At 42.5% G+C, this 21827-nt stretch overlaps 1 protein-coding gene and 1 long non-coding RNA gene across 4 annotated transcripts in view; one reads left to right on the forward strand and one right to left on the reverse strand.

Annotated features, from left to right (window-relative positions):
• The first annotated feature begins 9382 nt into the window (after positions 1-9382).
• CD84 (CD84 molecule) overlaps positions 9383-21827 on the forward strand; it is a 34174-nt gene continuing 21729 nt past the window's right edge. The window contains exons 1-3 of one of the 3 annotated variants that reach the window (XM_014547325.1): positions 9383-9493; positions 11813-11887; positions 13548-13674. In XM_014547325.1, coding sequence (XP_014402811.1) covers positions 13629-13674 — 46 coding nt within the window. In that variant the 5' untranslated portion in view covers positions 9383-9493; positions 11813-11887; positions 13548-13628. Of the gene's footprint in view, positions 9494-11812; positions 11888-13414; positions 13675-21827 lie in introns of those variants that run through there. The other 2 variants (XM_005857761.2, XM_014547330.1) reach the window with 2 other exon arrangements.
• LOC106727743 lies at positions 13956-14915 on the reverse strand. Its single transcript, XR_001363978.1, has 2 exons — positions 14687-14915; positions 13956-14159 (listed from the first exon to the last, which is right to left on the reverse strand). It is a non-coding gene; the product is annotated as an uncharacterized LOC106727743 (long non-coding RNA).

A 21827-nucleotide genomic window follows, 5' to 3' on the forward strand; every position in this document is an offset into this window, starting at 1 on the left:
TTCTCTAATGTTGTTTTCTGAATGAGCACATCTGAATTCTGGAGAACTCGGGAGGAAAAGACTCATTTTTCGTCTGAAGGGACTGCTGTTCGGCAGTACAACCTTGGACGATCTCAAGCCTCTTGAAGGACACGTTCTCTAGTTAAAGAACCCGGATGTGATTGGTAAAGGGTGCATTCGCTGACTGAGAAACCACCCATTGCAGTAAGTGACTTCTCTTCCTGCAGTTCTTGTTTCTACCTCCAGGAAACGAAGAAAATACAGACAGTTCATCCAGGAAATTGTACTCGTGTCTTGTGATGCCGACAGGATTCATGACACAGTAGCATGGCCAGCCGTTCCACATGGCCAGACGTGCCGCATGGCCCTGTGTCTCTGTCGCTGTAGTCATGTAATACTGAAGGTGGCTGCTTTGCCTGGATGAGCGGTGAGATGGTCCCTTCCCTAGGGGATGTGCCCTCCTCACCAAAGTCAGGAGCCCCCTTCCACATGAGAAGAGAACTGTGTTGAAAGGATTGTTTAACTTCTGTCACTGCCAGAAGAATTGCCTTTCCCAGACTTCTCCAATTCCCCCTGTGGAGCAATGCAGAGCAGCGTTTCTCAACTGCAGCAGGGTGGACATTTTGGTCCAGATAATTGTTTTCATGGCTGCCCCATGCATCGCATGATGTTTAGCAGATGCCAGTAGCACATCCCCTGTCCCTGATCAAGACAATCAAAAATGTCTCCAGCCCTTACCGGTTTGACTCAGTGGGTAGAGTGTCAGCCTGCGGACTCAAGGGTCCCAGGTTCGATTCCGGTCAAGGGCATGTACCTTAGTTGCGGGCACATCCCTAGTAAGGGGTGTGCAGGAGGCAGCTGATCAATGTTTCTCTCTCATCAACATTTCTAACTCTCTATCTTTCTTCCTTCCTCTCTGTAAAAAAATCAATAAAATATATACATTTTTAAAAAATGTCTCCCGGCCATTGCCAAATGTTTCCTGGTGGGAAAATTTTCCCACTGACTGAGAATCTCGAATCTAAAACCATACTGACTACCTAGTGATCTTTGTGCAGACTAACTATACTTCTATATACCAACAAGTAGCGCTCTCAAACATCACATTTTTTAAAAATACATATTTTTTTATTGATTTCAGAGAGGAAGGATGGGAGAGAGAGATAGAAACATCATTGATGAGAGAGAATCACTGATCGGCTGCCTCCTGCACGCCCCACACTGGGGGATCAATCCCACAACCCGGGCATGTGCTCTGACCGGGAATCAAACCATGACTTCTTGTTTTATAGGTCAACGCTCAACCACTGAGCCACGCCCGCCGGGCCAAAAATAACATTTTTTAAATCTACACCCGAGGATATGTTTAGAGAGAGGAAGGGGAAAGGGAGAGAGAAAGAGACATAGGTATGAGAGAGACGGTGTTCCAACCAACTGAGCCACCTGGCCAGGGCCAAAAATCAGATTTTGAAAGCGGCCGCCTGGTCACGTAAGCATGGCTTACACCTGCCAATATTCCCAAGGTTATCTAAATATTAGAGTTGCCAGATAACTTTTTAAAAATATTGATGCCCAAACCCTACCTCAAACCCAAATGAAATCTTGGTTGAGTATATAGAACCACCAACTTAGAGGCCCACCCCTTTCTCTAACTCCCTGGTTAAGCATCCCACAAGCCTCCCCTCAAATTCTCTCCCACAGCAGTTACGCATGTTCCTTTGTGAAAAAGTTCCAAGCGGAACGTTATTGCACATTCTTCACAGAAAGGATTTTGTGAAGAATTCCATACAGCAACCACAAGAGGGAGCTGTGGCAATGCTGCAGTCCACCCCCCACATGCATCCACAACACCACTTCTCTTGCATCTAAAAGATGTGTGTGGCGGGGGGGGGGGGACGGACATATGTAATACTCTTTGTAATACTTTAAGCAATAAAACAAAATTTTAAAAAAATAAAAATTAAATTTAAAAAAGATGTGAACTTAGTCACAGACTTGCTGAAAGTGCCTGGATTCTCGTGAGTCCACAACACATACAAGCTGGAGGGAGAGTTGAACCCTCCCCTTAGACATAAGGAAACCCAGTGTGGGTTGATGACAGATTCTAATCAAAGTTAACTGCAGTAAGTTTATTTCACAGAAGATGCCTGGTTCTACTCAATGTTTCACTCATTCAACAAATAGTTATCACGTTCCTACTAAGTGTCAGAGTGTGCCATCCAGTGGGAGAAACAAGGAATGCAAGCAATTGAAATGTTAAACAATAGGTAGACAACCACGTGATCTACTGGGGCTTGAATAACATTCCTGCCAGGTCCCGACACCCCATCCCTCACTCATGAGGAAGAGTGCATGAGCTGTTTTGTGAATTTGGGAAGATGAGCTGAACAAGCCCAACTCAGTCCCTTCTGAGCTCTCTTTCTTGGGACCAGTCTGTCTGTAAGATGCACATGCTCTTGTCTACTCACTCCTGCTCACAAGAGCGGGATGTCCTCTTACTGGGCACATGTCCGGGGATTGCCAGCTCGTTGTGGCCTCCTCCTTTCCCCCTTTCTCCTCTTTCCCTCCGCCTCTCTTCATCATCATTATAACAACACTAGTAGCCAACATTTATTGGCCGCTTGCTAAGTGCCAGCTATGGTCCTGAGTGCTAATCATGCATCAGCTCTCCTAACGCCACATTTGCCAATCAGTTTCAACAATAATAGAGCTAACCCCATTTTTCCACCTTTATGACTTCTGTCTCTGTCAAAACTGTTTCCAAACTCAGAAGAAGAGCGGGTATCACTTATTGTCCCCTCCCCAAATCCCACCACTTTCTCCAACTCCCTGGTTAAGCATCCTACAAGCCTCCCCTGAAATTCTCTCCCACCGCAGTTAGACATGTTCCATTGTTAAAAAGTTCCAGGCGGAAAGTTATTGCACATTAAAATCCTCCTTCCTGAAACTTGCCTGTTTTCATCCTGGTTCTTCTCTCTGAATAGTCTAATTCTTCTTCCATATGACGATTTTTCCAACATGTGAAAAGAACTGTCATTTCTATCTGACCTTTGATTGTGGACAAGTCACTTGACCTCCCAGTTCTCATGTCTTCACTAGTTTAAGTGAAATGCTGGGAAAGTGAACAAGATGATTTCTAAGGTCTCCTTTTCCTAAAATTGTATGGTTTCTAAGTCTCCTTCCCTTCAGTCATCTATCGTATGACGTTCCCCTTACATGCCCCTCCACTGTACTGACGGCTCTCCTCCGAACACAATAGGGTTTGTCAATTCCTTTTCAAAATTGATTTAAGTCCAGTTGGTGTACCATATTATATTATTTTCAGGTACAATATAGTGATTCCACATTTATATGCCTTACGATGTAATCACTGCACTAAGTCTAGTAATCATCTGTCCCTGTGCTAAGTTATTACAATATTATTGACTATGTCCCTCTCGACCTTTTTCACCCCTCCCTGCCCTCCCCTCTGGCAACCATCAGTTGAGAAAGATAAATACCATATGATTTCACTTATATGTGGAATCTGAAAAACAAAAATAGACTCATAGGAAGAGAGATCAAATTGTCCATGCTTTTTGAAATCTGCTACTCAAGACTGAATTCTGCTTCCGATGTTAAATACACCAATGCGGACAAGGGTAGAATTATATTCCATGATATGAGAAATACGCAATCATTTTTGTTTTGAAGTTGGATTTCAGGTCCACGAAAATAGATTGATACAATTAATACCATGGTCCCCTTGGTCCATGTTTCATTTTTATTTTGTTCTATTTTTCCCCTTCACAACACATCCCTATTTTCTTTCTGCTTCCCATTACCATGTCTTTGAATAGATACATTCTCATCTATCTCATGTGTGCCCTTTTAGTCCATTGTCTATACATTTGTGTGTGTGGGGGGGGGGAGGGTATGTTTAATGGTATATATGGATATCTAGAATTGTTTTCAAAGTTACATATAGAGACATTCTGCTTCTCAGTTTTGTTTTGTATTTGTTGCTCAATATTGTATTTTTTTAGAGAACCTGGCTAGGCTGCTGATCAACTGAACGCTGTCTCCGTGTCATTCCTTCTTTGCTGACTCCGTCCACACCTTTGGGAATCCCTGGACCTGCTGGGGTTGGACCCCAACATTCAGAGAGGAAGGGAAAGGGAGAGAGAAACATCAATGATGAGAGAAACATCAATTATTGATTGGCTGCCTCTTGCATGCCTCCTATTGGGGATCAAGCCCGCAACCCGGGCACGTGCCCTGACCAAGAATCGAACCGTGAACTCCTGATTCATAGGTTGGTGCTCAACCACTGAGCCATGCCGGCCAGGGAACGTATACCTCTCTTTTAACAGTGGGCACAGTGTCTTTTACTAAGCAGAAAACTTAATTTGATATAGTCATCATTTCTTCCCTTTATTATTTGTAGGGATTTTATATCTTGGTTTAAAAAGTTTTCTTACTCTCAAGGTTATAAAGATATCCTTCTATATCATTATCTAATAGTTTAGTATATTCAATTATTTTTTTCACTTTATATTACATCTTGCAAATCTTTATTTTTTTTGCCATTTAATCATTTTTTATTTTTTAATTACAGCTGACATACATTATTCTATTAGTTTCAGGGTTACACCCCAGTAATTTGACATTATATAACTTACTAAGTGATCATCCCAATAAACCTCATACCCATATGACACCATACATAGTAATTAGAATATTATTGACTATATTCCCCATGCTGTACTTTACATCCCATAACTATTCTGTAACAACTAATTTGTATTTCTTAATCCCTTCACCTTTTTCACACAACCCCCTAACCCCTCCCATCTGGCAACCATCAAAATGTTCTCTGTATCTACAAGTCTGTTTCTGTTGTGCTCATTAGTTTATTTTGTTTTTTAGATTCAATTGTTGATAGATATATATTTATTGTTCATGTTTTTTATCTTTTTTGTTTTTTCTTTTTAAAGAAGACCTTTTACGATTTCATAAACTACTGGTTTGGTGATGATGAACTTCTTTAGCTGTTTCTTGTCTGGGAAGCTCTTTAACTGTCCTTCCATTCTAAACTAGAGACCTGGTGCACAAATTCATGCACCAGTGGGGTCCCTCGGCCTGGCCTGCAGGATCGAGCCAAAACGGGCTCTCTGACATTCCCTGAGGGGTCCTAGACTGCGAGAGGGTGCAGGCCAGGCCAAGGGACCACACCAGTGCAGGATCAGGGCCAGGGAGGGATGCAGGAGGTTGGCCAGCCTGGGAGGGACCACAGGAGGGCTCCAGGGCGTGTCCAACCCATTTTGCTTAGTCCCAATGGGCTGGACCCCAGCAGCAAGCTAACCTATTGGCCGGAGCGTCTGCCCCCTGGTGGTCAGTGCACGTCATAGCAAGCGGTTGAGTGGCCTCAGCATATCCTTAGCATATTACACTTTGATTGGTTGAACGGCCAACCAGATGACAAGACACTTAGCAATTAGGCTTTTATTATATAGGATGATAGCTTTGGTGGGTAGAGTAATCTTGGTTATAGGCCCTTGCTTTTCACCCCTTTGAATATTTCTTGCCAATCCCTTCTAGCCTACAAAGTTTCTGTTGAGAAATCAACCAACAGTTATGGGTGCTCTCTTGTAGGTAACTAACTACTTTTCTTTTGCTGCTTTTAAGAATCTCTCTTTGGCTCTAACTGATTTGGCTCAGTGGATAGAGCATCGGCCTGCGAACTGAAGGGCCCCGGGTTTGATTCCGGTCAAGGGCACATGCCAGGGTTGTGGGCTTGATCCCCAGTGGAATGCTTGCAGGAGGCAGCCAATCAATGATTCTCTCTCATCATTGATGTTTCTATCTCTCTCTTCCTCTCCCTTCCTCTCTAAAATCAATAAAAAATATATTTTTAAAAAAATCTCTCTTTGTCTTTACCCTTTTGAATTTGAATTACAATGTTTTTTAGTGTGGGTCTCTTTGGGTTCATCTTGTTTGGGACTTTCTGCCCTTCCTGGACTTCTATGTTTATTTCCTTCACCAGGTAAGGGAAGCTTTCTCTCTAGTCCCTTCCTAGTGCCATTTTCTCAGCAAAATTCTGGAAAGAATGGACATTATTGGGCAAACAATTTGTTTTTGCTTCAGAAGCTCTTCTAGATTCCAGCCTGTCTTATCAGCCCATACTATCATGTACATTTCATCAACTTTGTCCTTCTTCTCAAAGTCTCTGTTTACGGCAGGCTCTCTCTTCTATTGGTCTGTACCCAGACCAGCCTCCTGCCCCAGGTCTTTTTTTTTTTTTTAATCTTTATTGCTGAAAGTATTACAGATGCCCCTTACAATTGTTTTTCCATTGACCCTCTCCATTGCACACCTGTCCCTCCCAGGCCTTCACCACACAATTGTTTGTGTCCACGGGCTATACATTGTTGATGATCAGCATTCTGACAAGTTTGAGGAAATACCTCATTGTCATTTTAATTTGCATCTCTTAGATGATTAGTGATTTTGAGCATTTTTTTTATATGTCTCTTTGCCTTCTGTGAATCCACTTTGGAGTAGTGTCTATTTAGTTCCTTTCCCCATTTTTAAATTGGATTCTTTGTCTTCCTTTCATTGAGCTGTATAAGTTCCTTATATATGTGGGAAATTAACCACTTATCAGATGTATCATTGGCAAAAATGTTCTCCCATGCAGTGGGCTCTCCTTTCATTTTGTTGATGGTTTCTTTTGCTGTGCAGAAGCTTTTTATTTTTATGTAGTCACTGTAATGTTTAATCTGAGTGGTTTCTTTTGTGCAGAAGCTTTTTATTTTTATGTAGTCACTGTAATGTTTAATCTGAGATGTAAGATTTAATCTGACCGAAACCAATAAATTGACCAAGACAAGCAGGGTAAGAGCAAAAGATCTCGTTTATTGAAAGCTCTTGGGTGAGGTCATGCGGTCCGGGAGCACAGGCCAGGGGAGTCACACCCGCCTGTGCCTGGCAGAGCTTCTTTATGCTGCTGTTGGACCAATCAGGTTTATCTGAGGTAGCTGGTGGTGGGTGATTTATGAGCAGAAAGTTTGTACGGCTGCACCCTGGCCATCCTGAGAAGTCTCAGGTGGTCATTTATTGTCCATCAGGAAGTTAGCACAGCAAGATGTGAGCACAACTGTGACTTGGTGCTCTGGTGGGTCCCAGGGTGGCCGCTATTGGCCAGCAGGAAGTTAGCACAACTGTGGCTCGGTCATTCTGGGTTGTTTGTCCAACTCAGCGGGTGGGATCGGGAAAGTCCCTATTTTCCCAGCCCCAGACCTTACAGTCACATTTATTTTCTCCTTAGTTTCCTTTGACCTAGGAGATGTATCCATAAACATATTGCTATGAAAGATGTCTGAGATTTTGCTGCCTATGGTTTCTTCTAAGATTCTTATGGTTTCACAACTTACATTTAAGTCTTTTACCTATTTTGAGTTTATTATTGTATGGTGTAAGTTGGTGATCTAATTTTATTTTTTCACATGTACCTGTCCAATTTTCCTAACACCATTTATTGAACAGGCTATCTTGACTCCATTGTATGCTCTTGCCTCCTTTGTCAAATATCAATTGAGTGTAATGGCTTGGGTCAATTTCTTGGGTATCTGTTCTGTTCCATTGATCTACTATAACGTGATATCTGGTATTGTGATTGCTCCAACATTGTTGTTCTTTCTCAAGATTGCTGTAGCTATTCAGGGCCTTTTTTTGGTTCCATATAAATTTTTGGAGTATTGGTTCTAGATCTGTGAAATATGCCGTTGGTAATTTAATAGGGATTGTGTTGAATATATAGATTGCTTTTGGAAGTATGAACATTTTAATGATGTTGATTCTACCAATCCATGAACAGAGTATATTCTTCCACTTGTTTTATCTTTCTCTATCTCCTTTTTCAAAGTCCTAGAGTTTATTGATTTTTTTGTTTTTTTGCACCCATAGTTAGTTTTTAGTCTCTATATCATTTCTTTCCACTCTGATCTTTATTATTTTCTTCCTTCTACTTACTCTGGGCTTTTATTTTTGTTCTCTTTCTAATTCTTTGAGTTGTAGAGTTAGTAGTGTTATGGGGTAGGGGACTGAGTCATGAAAAAGTTACAGAATGTTACAATGTTATAGAGTAAAGGGTTACGGAATGTGTTGAGGGGGGGAAATGAGACATGAAAAATTGAATGTGCTCAGAGGGAGAGGGGGGATGTATGAGTAAGAAGTGTGTCAGGGTCAGTGGAAGAAGGATTGTTAGATTGTCTTAGAAAAACAATGTGTTATGACATGCTCCAGCCAGGTGTGACTCTGTTTAACCTTAATGGAATGCTTTGTAGTTAATTTTTCTTAACACTGTCTTGCTATAAAGGATCATACTGCACCCTTGGTCTCTACCACATGCTGCAAACCTTCCCAGAGGGGGAAGGTTCGGGCTGTGGTCAGCTGGCCAGCTTAATAAAAGGCTTTTAAATTTAAATTCTGAGTCGGTGGTCTATCTCGTTGAGCCAACCCATAACAGTAGTTTATTAGAAGTTTTTCTTTTTTTCTGGGGTAGGCCTGTAATGCTATGAACTTCCCTCTCAGGACTGCTTTTGCTGTGTCCTAGAGATTTAGAGTTGTTGTGTGACCATTTTCATCTGTTTCCAGGAAGTTCTTTTTTTCTTTCTTGACCTCATTGATAATCCATTCATTTAACATGCTATTTAGCCTCCATGTGTTTGAAGATTTTTGAATGTTTTTACTGTAGTTGATTACTAATTTCATTCCATTGTGATCTGAGAAGATACTTGATATGATTCCAATCTTCTTGAACTTGTAGAGACTTGATTTGTGTCCTAACATGTGGTCTATCTTTGAGAATGACCCATGTGCACTTGAGAAGGATGTATATTCTGCAGCTTTTGAGTGAAATGTTCTATAAATGTCAATTAAATCCATCTGTCAACCTTAATCCCTCAAAAGTGTTGTAGGCAGGGAAGGGGCTGTTCAGATTTCAGGAAATGTGATGGGTGTATTTCCCTGTCCCAGAGCTACTCCTCTGCGATTGGCCCAAAATATCTGGATGCAATCCAGTGGGATCAGCTGGAAACCGGGAGTTTCTATCAGCTCTCCGTGCAGGGAAAGTACCAGACTAGACTGGTGCCCAGGATAGTGGGGTGGATGGCCCCTTCCCCAATCCAGTCACTGATGCTCCCTGAGACTATTGAAACCCTCAAACCCATAGGCTTGACCTCAGCTTCTGTTTTCTCTAAAAATGGACATTTAGGCTGTGGTAGGCATGGCTCCTGAGGGTAGAGTGGCTGTTGCCATCTAAGGCGGGGTTTTGTTTCTCTGACCTGCCCTGAGGCTACTGGGAGGGGTTAGTTCCTCTTAAGACAAAAGGCCATTTGGTTCGGGTGTATGTGACCAAGGACAGGACTCTGCGTCTCCCTGGAATGCTTCCCACCCCGGCCTCTCCTTAGGCACCTGAAGTCCGCACTCCCTTCCTGCACCAAAGCCTCAGGTGAGCAGCTGCCAATGAAAACTTCTGTGCTCTGGGTTTAGAAAAAAGAAAAAAAACAACTAAACTGTAGCCTTCTCTCTGACGGGCTCCAGGCCCCACTGTGGCCAGCAGCCCTGTTGCCTTTCACGGTGGGATGTTACCTGGGAACTCCAGGCTCTGGGCTCTGGTACTCCAGGCTATGGAGCCCATCTGGGTCCCGGCCTCTATCTTGGAGGGAACAGCCTCCCGTAGCCAGGAGGAGCTCCCTCCTCGCTCTCGGCCTGCCCGCCTGCTGCTCCTGGACGCTCGGTCATTTCCTCTCCTGACCTCGCCCTTCCTGTCCGTCTCCAGGTGTTTTCTGTCCTTTCTTGATATAAGTCTCCTCCTTCACTGGACCTCAGTTGGTAACTATGGGTGCATGTTCCCCACTTTAGTTTTATTTCCAGTCTGGCCCTGGGAGGAGGTGGAAGAAAAGTCTGCCTATTCGGCCACTATTTTCTCCTTCTCCCTGCCCCAGCTTTTGAGCTATTTGGCTCTCCGCTCATCTACAAAGGGCACATTTCTCTCTGGAATTCAGTTCATCGTGGGTTTTTTGCATATACCACTCATTGCATATTCCACAGATAAGCATGATTTTAATTTCAGTTTTCTTATTGTTATCATGGAATAGCAGAACTTTCATATCCTTCCACATCAGATCAAAATAAGTCTCAAAACCTAGTGTCTTCTTGATTGATATGCAGTATAAGGCTGAAAGATAGAGATAAGACACTGGTCTAGGAATATGATGAAAACTAAAGGTCTTATCCAGGATAGGATATATCAAAAGTTGAACATCAAACAAATAATAGTTGGCTAACAAGAGTTCGTTCATAATAGGTGACCAAATTACTTCAGTGAAGCCAAATTTAACCACTGTCCGACCTGATATGTTAGACTATGGACATTAGCCATTTTTCTGTCAAATCTACAACTTGATGTGTGCAGTGTATTGGACTTACTAGTTTCTCTAATCATCATTTTGAAGTTTCTGCTCTCCAACACATAATCATTCACTTGATACTATTTTTGTATATAATCTTGATCTTCATTTTAATACTGAAAACAAAACTCAACTTGTAAAGAAAAAGAGCTTGTTTTTTTTCCAGGCATAATTCACTTTTAAGATATTTTTACTTGGGTGCTTTCCTTTTGTAAACTGTAGAATTGATGCAGGCCCTTAAATTTTTGGAAGTTAAAAGCAACCAAACCAAAATATGTAAGTATAAATTTTTGGATTGTGTTTCTCTAAAAAAAAGGGAGAGAGAGACATTGGTCTAGGCTCAACAGGACTAAGATACTGTTAGGGTCGCTGAAGGAGGAATGCATGAGGCCAAAAGGGGTAAAGAATTATAAATGTACTAGAGGCCCAATGCATGAAATTCGTGCAAGGGGCTCGGCCCTCGCAGCCCCAGCTTCGTCCAGAAGGTCGTCTGGAAGGACATCCGGAAGGTCTTTTGGCTGTCCGGTCTAATTAGCATATTATGCTTTTATTATTATAGATTATTACATCTGATAGCAGAAGGTCTGAGACCAAAAGGGCATAAGCAGGGCAGAGTAGGGGGAACGAGATATTTGTCACTTTTAAGGGTCAGTCAGAGTAATGGGTCAGACCAGGTGTAGGTGGGGTTGAGGTGTAGGTGATCCACTGGAAACTGGGTGAGGCGGTTTACTGGAAGCCAAAGGCCATTGTTCATGAAACCTACAAGGAGAATAACAGAAAATCGCCTGGAGGGGCAAGAGCCCCCTGCAAGGTATAATGTGCCTAACAGATACTATCTAAGAATGTGCCTAACAGTTACCATCTAAGATTTCTTAAGGCATAGACGTGAGACCAAGCACGAGTTTCAGATAACAGGGGAAGAAAGAACATTCCTACAGAGAAAGAGGAAGGAAGGAAGAAATACAATGTTAAGTTTTCAGCAGCTCTTGGCAATTTTACATTCTTTCTTCTTTTTTCCTTCTCTATAAAACATGATGAATGTGTGTGTTTTCCATGTGTAGTAATCACATATTTTAGGAAGACATGCTAAAAATGGGAAAGTAATATGGCTTAATCTTATGAAATGAAATAATTAATTTGGGAAATTCCATTTTTATCTTCAGTCTTTCTTTGGTCCCAAAAAGCTGCCCGGTTCACTATCCCTACATAAAGGCACTCACTTGTACTATACTGAACAATTATATATTTAGAGAATGATGAGCAGGATTATACAGTAAATGACCTCAGAGGCTCAAGTTGCCTAGAAATGAAGGACTCCTCTCAGTGGCAAAGGCTATACATAATCTTATTTCCCCCAGGTCTCAGGAGCTGGATCCTCAGACTCCCCCCAAACAGCTGGGTTCCAGTTAAAATTGCTTAGCTTTGGGGCTCAAGTATTTATACCTATTATTTTAACTAGACAACCAAGGGGTCTGGGCTGCCTGCCAATACTTGAGGCAATTAAGCGGAGACAGGGTTGAATCATATATGAGTGTTTATTCCAATCCTGCAAACAGTACAGGAGAGCAGCAGGTCATCCACAAATATCTGCTCTGCAACTAACCACTGTTTATATTGGGTAGGACAAAAATTACATGGGGAAGTAGCCAGTGCAGGCTGAAGTGGGACTCCATTCTTTGGGCAACAAGGTTAACTCTTTCCATGATAATAGGCAGTTCTTGAATGAGACTGGACCAAATTCCAATATTGACTCCCAGGTCCAAGGTTGATTCCCAGGTCCCAGCAGTGTACAACTCCCAGACAGGTTAGAATGTCCTCTCTTTCATCAGAACAAGGCAATCACAGATAACAGAGCATGATTAATATTTCTTATAACCATAGCTAGTCTCCAATATTCTGTTTTTGCCCCTAACATTATTACCCCTGACACCCTACATACATACAAGACCCCTGTTATCTTCTAACAGGGAGTGGTAAGCCTCGACCAAAGAATAGCCCTGTGTTTCATTTATCTCACTCATAATATAATTATATTAATTATATGATATATATAACATAATTATATATCATATAAAATATATAATAACATAATAGAATATCATTATTATATAAAACTAAAGGCCCGGTGCATGAAATTTGTGCACGGGGGGCGGGTTGTCCCTCAGCCTGGCCTGCACCCTCTCCAATCTGGGACCCCTTGGGGGATGTCCAACTGCCAGGATCAGGACTAAACCGGCAGTTGAACATCCCTCTCACAATCTGGGACTGCTGACTCCTAACTGCTTCTGCCTGCCAGCCTGATCACGCCCTAACTGCTCCCCTGCCGGCCCAATCGCCCCCAACTGCCCTCCCCTGCTGGCATTAATTTGGAAGAAAGAAATACAACGTTAAGTTTTCAGCAGCTCTTGGCAATTTTACATTCTTTCTTCTTTCTGCCCCCAACTGCCCTCCCCTGCCAGCCTGGTTGCCCCCAATTGCCCTCCCCTGCCAGCTTGGTCTCCCCTAACTGCCCTCCCCTGCAGGTCATCTTGTGGTGGCCATCTTGTGATGACGTCGTGCATGACGCCACCTAGGCTTTTATTATATAGGATAATTTGGGAAATTATTAAATTTGTATAAAATATGTTTTATTAGTTACATATAATTGTATTATATATTAACATATAACTGTAATTATATAGTATTAGTTGCTACCATTTATTAAGCTCCTATCATGTGAACACATTCTTCCTATTCTCTATCCCCCATCACCTTTTGCCTAATAATGCTAACTTACTTTTCAGATCCATCTCAGCTTGGTTGTCAGTTCCTACAGAAAGCCTTCCCCATATTCTCCTAGCCCGGGCCTTCCCCATTCTCCATAATTTTCTCTGTTAAAACACTGTTTAATTGTTGATCTCCCCAACAAGGGGAGAGATCAATTGCTTTGTTGGTCTTTATACTGTCAGCACCCAGAATAGTGCCTGACACATAGTAGGCATTCAATAAATATTTGTTAAATAAACAATGAATTAATGCTAGGCACTTTATGTGATAATATAGGAAAAAACAGCAAAGACCATTGTTTCCGATATCTTTGTCACTTCCTTTCAGCTATAAATAGCAAGAAAATTTGAGTGAAACGCTGTCTGCTAGAAGAGTGCCTTTCTTTTCACAATCAATGATCCTCTGAAGATGGCGCAGCACTATTTATGGATCTTGCTCCTTTGCCTACAAACCTGTAAGTTCTGACCCTTGTTGATCCCTTCCTAGTTTTCTATTACTTTTATTTAGAGATTGCCCTGAAGGAAAACATGGAAATGCCCTTCTGATAGGTTTCAACACAGATACCCTTGGTCTATAAGGAAAACAACCAGTAAGAGTCAAACCTGTTTTTCAGCTTTAGAGTTTGAATTTTTGTTTGTGGTGGGTCTCCAAAGAGCTGAGACAAACCCTTCTGCTCAGGAGACTCAGACCTGGCCAGAAAGCCCAGAAAAAGAAGAAATAATCCAAAATCTTGAATAACTTAAAAGCTATTTCTTTTGGGGTATTATAATGTGTCATATGGCTTTTGACAGAGATATACTTTTCTCCATTATTTCATTGCCCTATCAGATTGGAGTTCATGACCATAATTGTCACTGTAAAAACTGGATCTCTGGACGCTTGCTTCATTTTCAAAGCACATTCAGAGCTATTACTCAGCTTCTATCTTCCAAAAACTCCCTAAAATAAATGAGAAGTGGCTATTATTCCTATTTTACAAATACATTACTTTCAAAAAAAATGAAGAACTGGAACTAAGAACATTACTTTCAAAAAATGAAGAACTGGCTTTAAAAACTCTGTTTTCCTTACTTATGCTCAACAGTAAATTATAAAGGACATATGCATACTGTTTGTTGTCGGTACAAAGAAAACTATGTAACATTAACCTAGCTCTGGGTGTGTCTTTTCATTGCACATATTATTTAATTAAGTCCAAATAATTGTCTTGCTTATATAAAAATTGACTCTGTTTGCCATTTTAAATCTATTTCTATTGTCTCTTACCAGTTCTAAAAATGCACTATCAAATTCCTGACACGAATGAGTGGGTTAGGATTTTCTGAAAAGGTAGAATAAATGCACCATGGTCTCTCTGGTTCCCTTGACCATTTAAAACTGGGGCTCCTTCCATTTGAGCTTCACGGAGATTGCACCCTAAATTTCTCCTGCTGCTGTTCCCGACAAAGGTGGTCCCTAGTGCTTACCATTGGACTGTGAATCAACTGCTTTCCTGGAACTCAGGTTAGTGAAGCAGCTGAGAAGCAGTGGAAAAGGAAGTTAGAAATCCCCATTTTTCTCTTGAAATCACCGAAATAAGTCTGAGTGTGTGAACTCATGACTTTTCCATGTAGGAAAATTTTTCCCTCGGAGCCAAAACTCACAGGCTTATGTTCTGATCCCAACTTTCTCATCATGACTTGGGAATCCTGTGACTCTGACCGTCTCTCCAAGTACCCTACCAGCCACCCACCCTCTGTGGTGGAAGACAGGAGAGTCCGTGTCCATTTCTCTCTACATGTTTCCTCCCCCGCCCCCGCCCCCATGGAATTTTAATTCTTCCTTTTCTCTACACCTTTCTTGTTTCAGTTTCTTAAACTCCTCCTCTTGCCCCCTTCTCCTATCTCTCATCAATAATAGCAATTACTATTTATGGAGCAACCACTATGTGTCTGGCATTATGCTAAGTAGCCTACATTTATCATTTTATTTAATCCTCACAATACCCTATGAGATGAGTACTATTAATATCTCAAGTTCACAGGTGAAAGCATTGGCACAGAATTCTGGAGGTCATTTAGCCAAAAAGTGGAGAAAGTAGGATTTGACTTCCAATGTCTTTAGACTTAACCACTGAGCAATGCTACCTTCATCCACTTTGATGCTGAAGTGGAATAAAATACTTGCCCTCCTATTAATTGTTATCACATTTCGGGATTTGTCAGTGAAGAGCAGTGACTTATTCCCAGCAAGACAGGATTATTTAGGGAGAGACTGGGCCTGTTTCCACACCCACCTGTAGAGGAGGTTGGGATTGGTGGGCAGGCCTTTGCCAATAGCCAGAGTTCAAGGAGGCCAGCAGAGCAGAATATCCAAGAAAATGACCATATCGAGACACGGTTCAAGCACCATTCACATCAATAGGATTTGGGTTGAGTTGAATTTGCTTCTTAAAAACAAACAAGGGTTCAATATCAACAAGGTCTTGTTGTCCTGTAAAGCATAGTCATGGGGCACCCAGCAGAAGTGAGTGGGCCCGTCTGGATACCTGCCCATGGATAACTAGGCCCCAACCATCATCCTGGGGGTTAAAGACAGGTTTTTTGTGCCTGGAGAAGAGTCCTGGCAAGAGCCATATGCCACTAGTCCAAAGTCCTTCAAAGTAACGAGAAAGCCTCTGTTCTAGAAAGAGATCTGAGCAGACCACTATCTCAGACACTCAGAAACGGCTCAAAGGCCCACTTATAGAAATGGAAAATATATATATATTCTGCATGGGGAAAATGAAGTATCAGCTAAAAATGCAGTTTCCAAAGAGAGGCTGGGAAGCTGCATCCTTGTGCTAACACAGGACTGCAGTGGGAGGGAGTAGAGGCCACTGCATCAGCCTGTTGGGCTGAAACAGCCCTGGTGATCAGTATGGTGGTGGACAAAGCAGCCAGAGTGCCTTCACACAGAAGCACAAAAGTCAGTCCCCAGCCATTCATAGGTTGAGCATTGACCCATGAACCAGGAGGCCATGGTTCAATTCCCAATCAGGGCACATGCCCGGGTTGCAGGCTCGATCCCCAGTGTGGGGCGTGCAGGAGGCAGCCGATCAATGATTCTCTCTCATCATTGATGTTCCTATCTCTCTCTCTCCCTCTCCCTTCCTCTTTGAAATCAATCAATATATATATATTAAGGTCAGTCCCAGTCCACTCAGGCTACTCAAGTATTTCCTCAGTCAAAACTTTCTTTCTTTTTTGTTTATGGGGGGTTTTTTGGTTAATCCTCACTTAACAGTTTCCTGGGAGTATTATTTTAATCTCTGTAACAATGCTTTTTTTATTTTCTATAACAAACATACAGAGTGCCAGGGACTTTTGTAACAGGTTTATAAATATTAACTCATTCAACCTTCATAATACTTCTGTGAGGTAAGTCCTTCTGTTAGCTCCATTTTAAAGTTGGTGAAAGTGAGACACAGAGCCTGGCCGATGTGACTCAGTGGTTGAGCGTGGATCTATGAACCCAGAGCTTGCCAGTTCGATACCCGGGTTGCATCCCCAGTGGAGGCATGCAGGAGGCAGCTGATCTATGTTTCTCTGCCATCGATGTTTCTCTCTCTCTCTCCCTCTCCCTTCCTCTCTCTCTAAAAATCAATAAAAATGTATTTTTTTAAAAATGAGGCACAGAGAGGTTGCTAATTTTCACTTATTGCTAGAACCTAATGGAACCAAGATTCAAACTCTGGGCTGTCTGGCTCTTTCTCACTAAGTCATAGTGCCTGACATGGGGGTAGACAGAGGGTGCTCCTCATGGCAAGACCCTTTTTGGAGCCTCTAGATCAGTGGTTCTCAACCTTCCTAATGCCGCGACCCTTTAATACAGTTCCTCATGTTGTGGTGACCCCCAACCATAAAATTATTTTCGTTGCTACTTCATAACTGTAATTTTGCTACTGTTATGAATCGTAAGGTAAGTATCTGATATGCAGGATGTATTTTCATTGCTACAAATTGAACATAATTAAAGCATAGTGATTAATCACAAAAACAATATGTAATTACATATGTGTTTTCCGGGGGTGTTAGGCGACCCCTGTGAAAGGGTCGTTCGACCCCCAAAGGGGTCGCGACCCACAGGTTGAGAACCGCTGGTCTAGATTCTTCTCCCTTGGTATACACCAGTGATGGCGAACCTTTTGAGCTCAGCGTGTCAGCATTTTGAAAAACCCTAACTTAACTCTGGTGCCGTGTCACATATAGAAATTTTTTGATCTTTGCAACCATAGTAAAACAAAGACTTATGTTTTTTGATATTTATTTTATATATTTAAATGCCATTTAAGAAAGAAAAATCAACCTAAAAAATGAGTTTGCGTGTCACCTCTGACACGCGTGTCATAGGTTCGCCATCACTGGTAGACACACTTCATTTAATCCTCGTAACTCCTCAAGTGGCAGGGCATATATTTTTTACTTCATTTACCAACTAGAATCCTGAGGCTTAGCATGAAAGTGACTTACCCCTGTCACTTAGCTCGTCTGCAACAGAGCCTTAACTAGAACATGTTCCTGGATCCCTAGTTCAGGGCACTTTTACTAGCCACTCTGAGCAGCCCCAGCCTGTGGATCTATGCCAAAACAATTGTTTGCTAATGTCACGAGGATATTGGAGGGAAAAGAAGTTACAGTTAGCCAACTGCTCCTTCTTGTGTATCAGTTTATACCCTGAGGCTTCCACACCAAGACACAGGGACGGTGAAGAGTTCTCTCTTGGCCTCACTCTTTCTCTTGCTCTGGGTTTCTCTACCTTGCTTCATGTTGCTGGAAAAGGGTAATTGGGTCAGCAGCCTAAAAGTATCCATTCTCTCAACAAAAATGTGAGAGTCACCCACTAGGTGGTAGGGAAATAGTGGTGACCAGAACAGACAAGGACTCTGCATTCATGGTGATTGCATCCTCATGGAGCTGGGGCGCTGCGTAGTGATGGCTGCTCTGAAGAAAACTGAAGTAGGCGAGGCAATGGAGAGTGATGGAGGGAACTGCTGCTTTAAGCCTGGTGATCAGGAAAGCTCTCTGATGAGGTGACCTTGGAGCAGAGTTTCATAGTGACAGAGTGCTGCCGTGTGTTGTAGAAGAGGAAGTCAGGTCCTAACCGGTTTGGCTCAGTGGATAGAGTGTCGGCCTGTGGACTGAAGGGTCCCAGGTTTGATTCCGGTCAAGGACATGTACCTTGGTTGCAGGCACATCCCCAGTAGGGGGTGTGCAGGAGGCAGCTGATCGATGTTTCTCTCTCATCGATGTTTCTAACTCTCTATCCCTCTCCCTTCCTCGCTGTAAAAAATCAATAAAATATATTTTTTTAAAAAAAGAAGAGGAAGTCAGCGAACATGCAGGCCTGTTTGAAGGAGGAAGCAGTGTGGTTAGAGTGAGGGAGGAAAAGAAGGGTAGGAGATGAGGAAGAAGGAGGGGCCAGAACAAGTAGAGCTTAGGAGATAAAGGCAGAGTGTAACTGACTAGGGAGCCTCCTACACCCCCAATTGTACATCACCCTTGTTTTTATTAGACTCTAAGGAGAACTATGAAGTTTTAGGGCTGTCCCCTCTGCATTGTCATAAATATTTTATGTTTCGCACTCTCTTTGGATTCCACCCCCCACTTCTCTTGCTCGGCTCTGAAGAATTTCCCTCTAGCCAATTAAAGTCCTCCTACCCCATCAATATTTCCAACCAGAATAAGTTTCTGATTTTTTAAAAAATATATATCTTTCTTTTTCTCATAATCTCTATTGCCTTCTTCCAGTCAGTGGTTTTTGGCAGCTACTTTATCATGAACTGCACATGTGTAGAGTCCACCTATACACATGGATTCATTCAGGAAAACAGGAGTTACCACCTAAAACACAGAAAGGTGTATTAGGACGGGAAAGACGCCCACCTTTCCTCCCAGGAGGGGAAGGCCACCTCCATAAACAGCCTGTTTATAGTGCTCTCTGTCCCAGCTGGTGTCATCCTTCCCCTCGGGTTCCCTCTCACCATAACTACCTAAGGGGCACAATGAATGTATTTTCCCATTTAAGCCCACACTCCAGGGTTCCCGCCTTTTCCTGCCTTTGCTTCTCCTTGAGAGGTCCTGCCTGTCTCCTACCCTTCCCTTCTGCGGTCTGGCATATGACAGTGAGGAAGCATCCTCACTAGGAGATGTTATAAACATGGCTCACCTCTCCCCTGGGCTCCCAAGGCTGCTCAACAATCTTCATCCCCTTAATAAATCTTGGGTAGACTCCCAGTGTGTTCCCTATAGTGGCATTTTCTCAACATTTTGACATTCATCAAAACAATAATACAACCACGATTAATATGTACCAGGCATTGTGCTAAGTGCTTTATCTTCATAATTGTATTTAACAGTTATCCACATTGTAGAGGTAAGGAACCTGAGGATCAGATAATTTCAAAAAATTTTCTCATGGTGACAGAGCTAGGTTCAAACATACCAAGATTCAAAACCTGTGCCCCTAAACTTTTTACTTTCTAGCTGGTCCTATCCTTGCCTCTTCACTCTTTTTTTTTTTAATATATTTTTATTGATTTTTTTATAGAGAGGAGGGGAGAGGGATAGAGAGCTAGAAACATCGATGAGAGAGAAACATCGATCAGCTGCCTCTTGCACACCCCCTACTGGGAATGTTCCCGAAACCAAGGTACATGCCCTTGACCGGAATCAAACCTGGGACCCTTCAGTCCACAGGCCGACACTCTATCCACTGAGCCAAACCGGTTAGGACCTGACTTCCTCTTCTACAACACACGGCAGCACTCTGTCACTATGAAACTCTGCTCCAAGGTCACCTCATCAGAGAGCTTTCCTGATCACCAGGCTTAAAGCAGCAGTTCCCTCCATCACTCTCCATTGCCTCGCCTACTTCAGTTTTCTTCAGAGCAGGGCCTCAGCAAATGTCAGACATGGAACCTGGCTCAGACCTGTGTTCCCTTCACCTCACCAAGAGGCCTTTCTTCTATCCCCACCCCCAACAGCACCTCAAAATAACCCGGTCCTTTCACTCATCCTTGGCTTTTCCCTTCCACTTAAATGAAGGCATGAGCTTCTTCTGATTGAAAACCATATTCCTTTTATCTTTAGTGTCTCGACAAGTGTTAGTGGCCTTTGTATCCTGCACTGTGCTTGGTCGGGGGGTTTGAAGGCAAGGTCCCTGGACTCAAGTCATTCACAGTGTCTAGAAACAGACACATGGGTTCACGACTGCCACACAATTTGGCAATTACTATGAGAGAGAAGCACAGAGCTGCAGAAAGCCAGTGAGTTGGAAGGCCTAACCCAGAGCAAGGCCAACCAGGAAAATCTCTAAATGCTCTACCTCCTTACCAACCCTTCAGCACCAATCTCTTCTATTTTCAAACAAAATGAAATAAATTAATTTCACTTGACTCTCTCACTACTATTCTATTTTATCACTTTTTATTCTGTTCTGATATCTGGCTGTAACCAAAGAAAGAACCTAAAATATCAAAAGTGGTGGGCCGAGTAATCTTATAATAGCCCTTCATAGGCAGCTGTTTCTCACCCAGCCTTGGAGTAAGAATTGGAAAGCATCAGTTTCAGGGTTTAGAGAGACTGTGTTTTGTGTTTGATTGAGGGACACTCCATAAACTTTAGAAATGTTAGACTGCCTTGCAGAGTGAAGGACTGGCAGGCAGATTCAGGAATTCTTTTCAGGAAACAGTTGTAATAAACATCCTCTTAAAAACAGCAGGGTTGGCAGTTCCATTGGTAGAACAGTTCCCAAGGTCATCGGGGGTCCACACTTTTTCAATCTTCCTGCTTCACCATTCTTAGTACTTTGCTTCATCTCCCTGATCCCAAAGGTCCATCTGAGATCCCGCCTGCAAGAAGCAAGAAAGAGATAAATAAAGCAAAGTGCCTTCTTCTTAAAGACACAGAAGTCATATGCAACACTTTCACTTTCATCCTGTTGACCTGAACTTAGTCATATGACCAAACTTAACTAGCAGAAAACTGGGCAATAAGTGACTCTATTTCCTTCTACAAATGAAGGATTCTGTTACTACAAATGAAGCTCTAAGGAGAACAAATATAGGAAAACAACTAGAAGATTCTACCACAGCCCCCCACAAATAATATTTAAACCCATTCTCCTGATTTTTCATTCTTCCAACTTCTTACTTAGATGGTCCAACATCATCTCAAATTCAATATTTCTAAACCTGAATTTGTCTTCTACTTTGACTTCCTTCCAAAATAAAATGAATTGGTTTTCCACTGACATAAAGTAGACACGAAAAATGTATTGTTGCCCTGGCCAGTGTGGCTCAGTTGGTTGCAATGTCATCCCATGCACTAGAAGGTCTCTGGTTCAATTCCCAGTCAGGGCACATGCCTAGGATGTGGGTTGGATCCCCAGTTGGGGCTCCATGCAGGAGGCAACTGATAGATGTATGTCTCCCACATTGATGTTTCTCTTTCTCTCTCCCTCCCCCCTCTCTAAGATCAATTATATATACACTAGGGGCCCGGTGCACAAAAATTTGTGCACTGGGAGGGGAAGGGGGGGTCCCTCAGCCCAGCCTGTGCCCTCTCGCAGTCTGGGACCCCTCGGGAG

The sequence above is a fragment of the Myotis brandtii genome, unplaced genomic scaffold (genome assembly GCF_000412655.1).
Source record: "Myotis brandtii unplaced genomic scaffold, ASM41265v1 scaffold1120, whole genome shotgun sequence".
In the NCBI taxonomy this organism is placed as follows: Eukaryota; Metazoa; Chordata; class Mammalia; order Chiroptera; family Vespertilionidae; genus Myotis; species Myotis brandtii.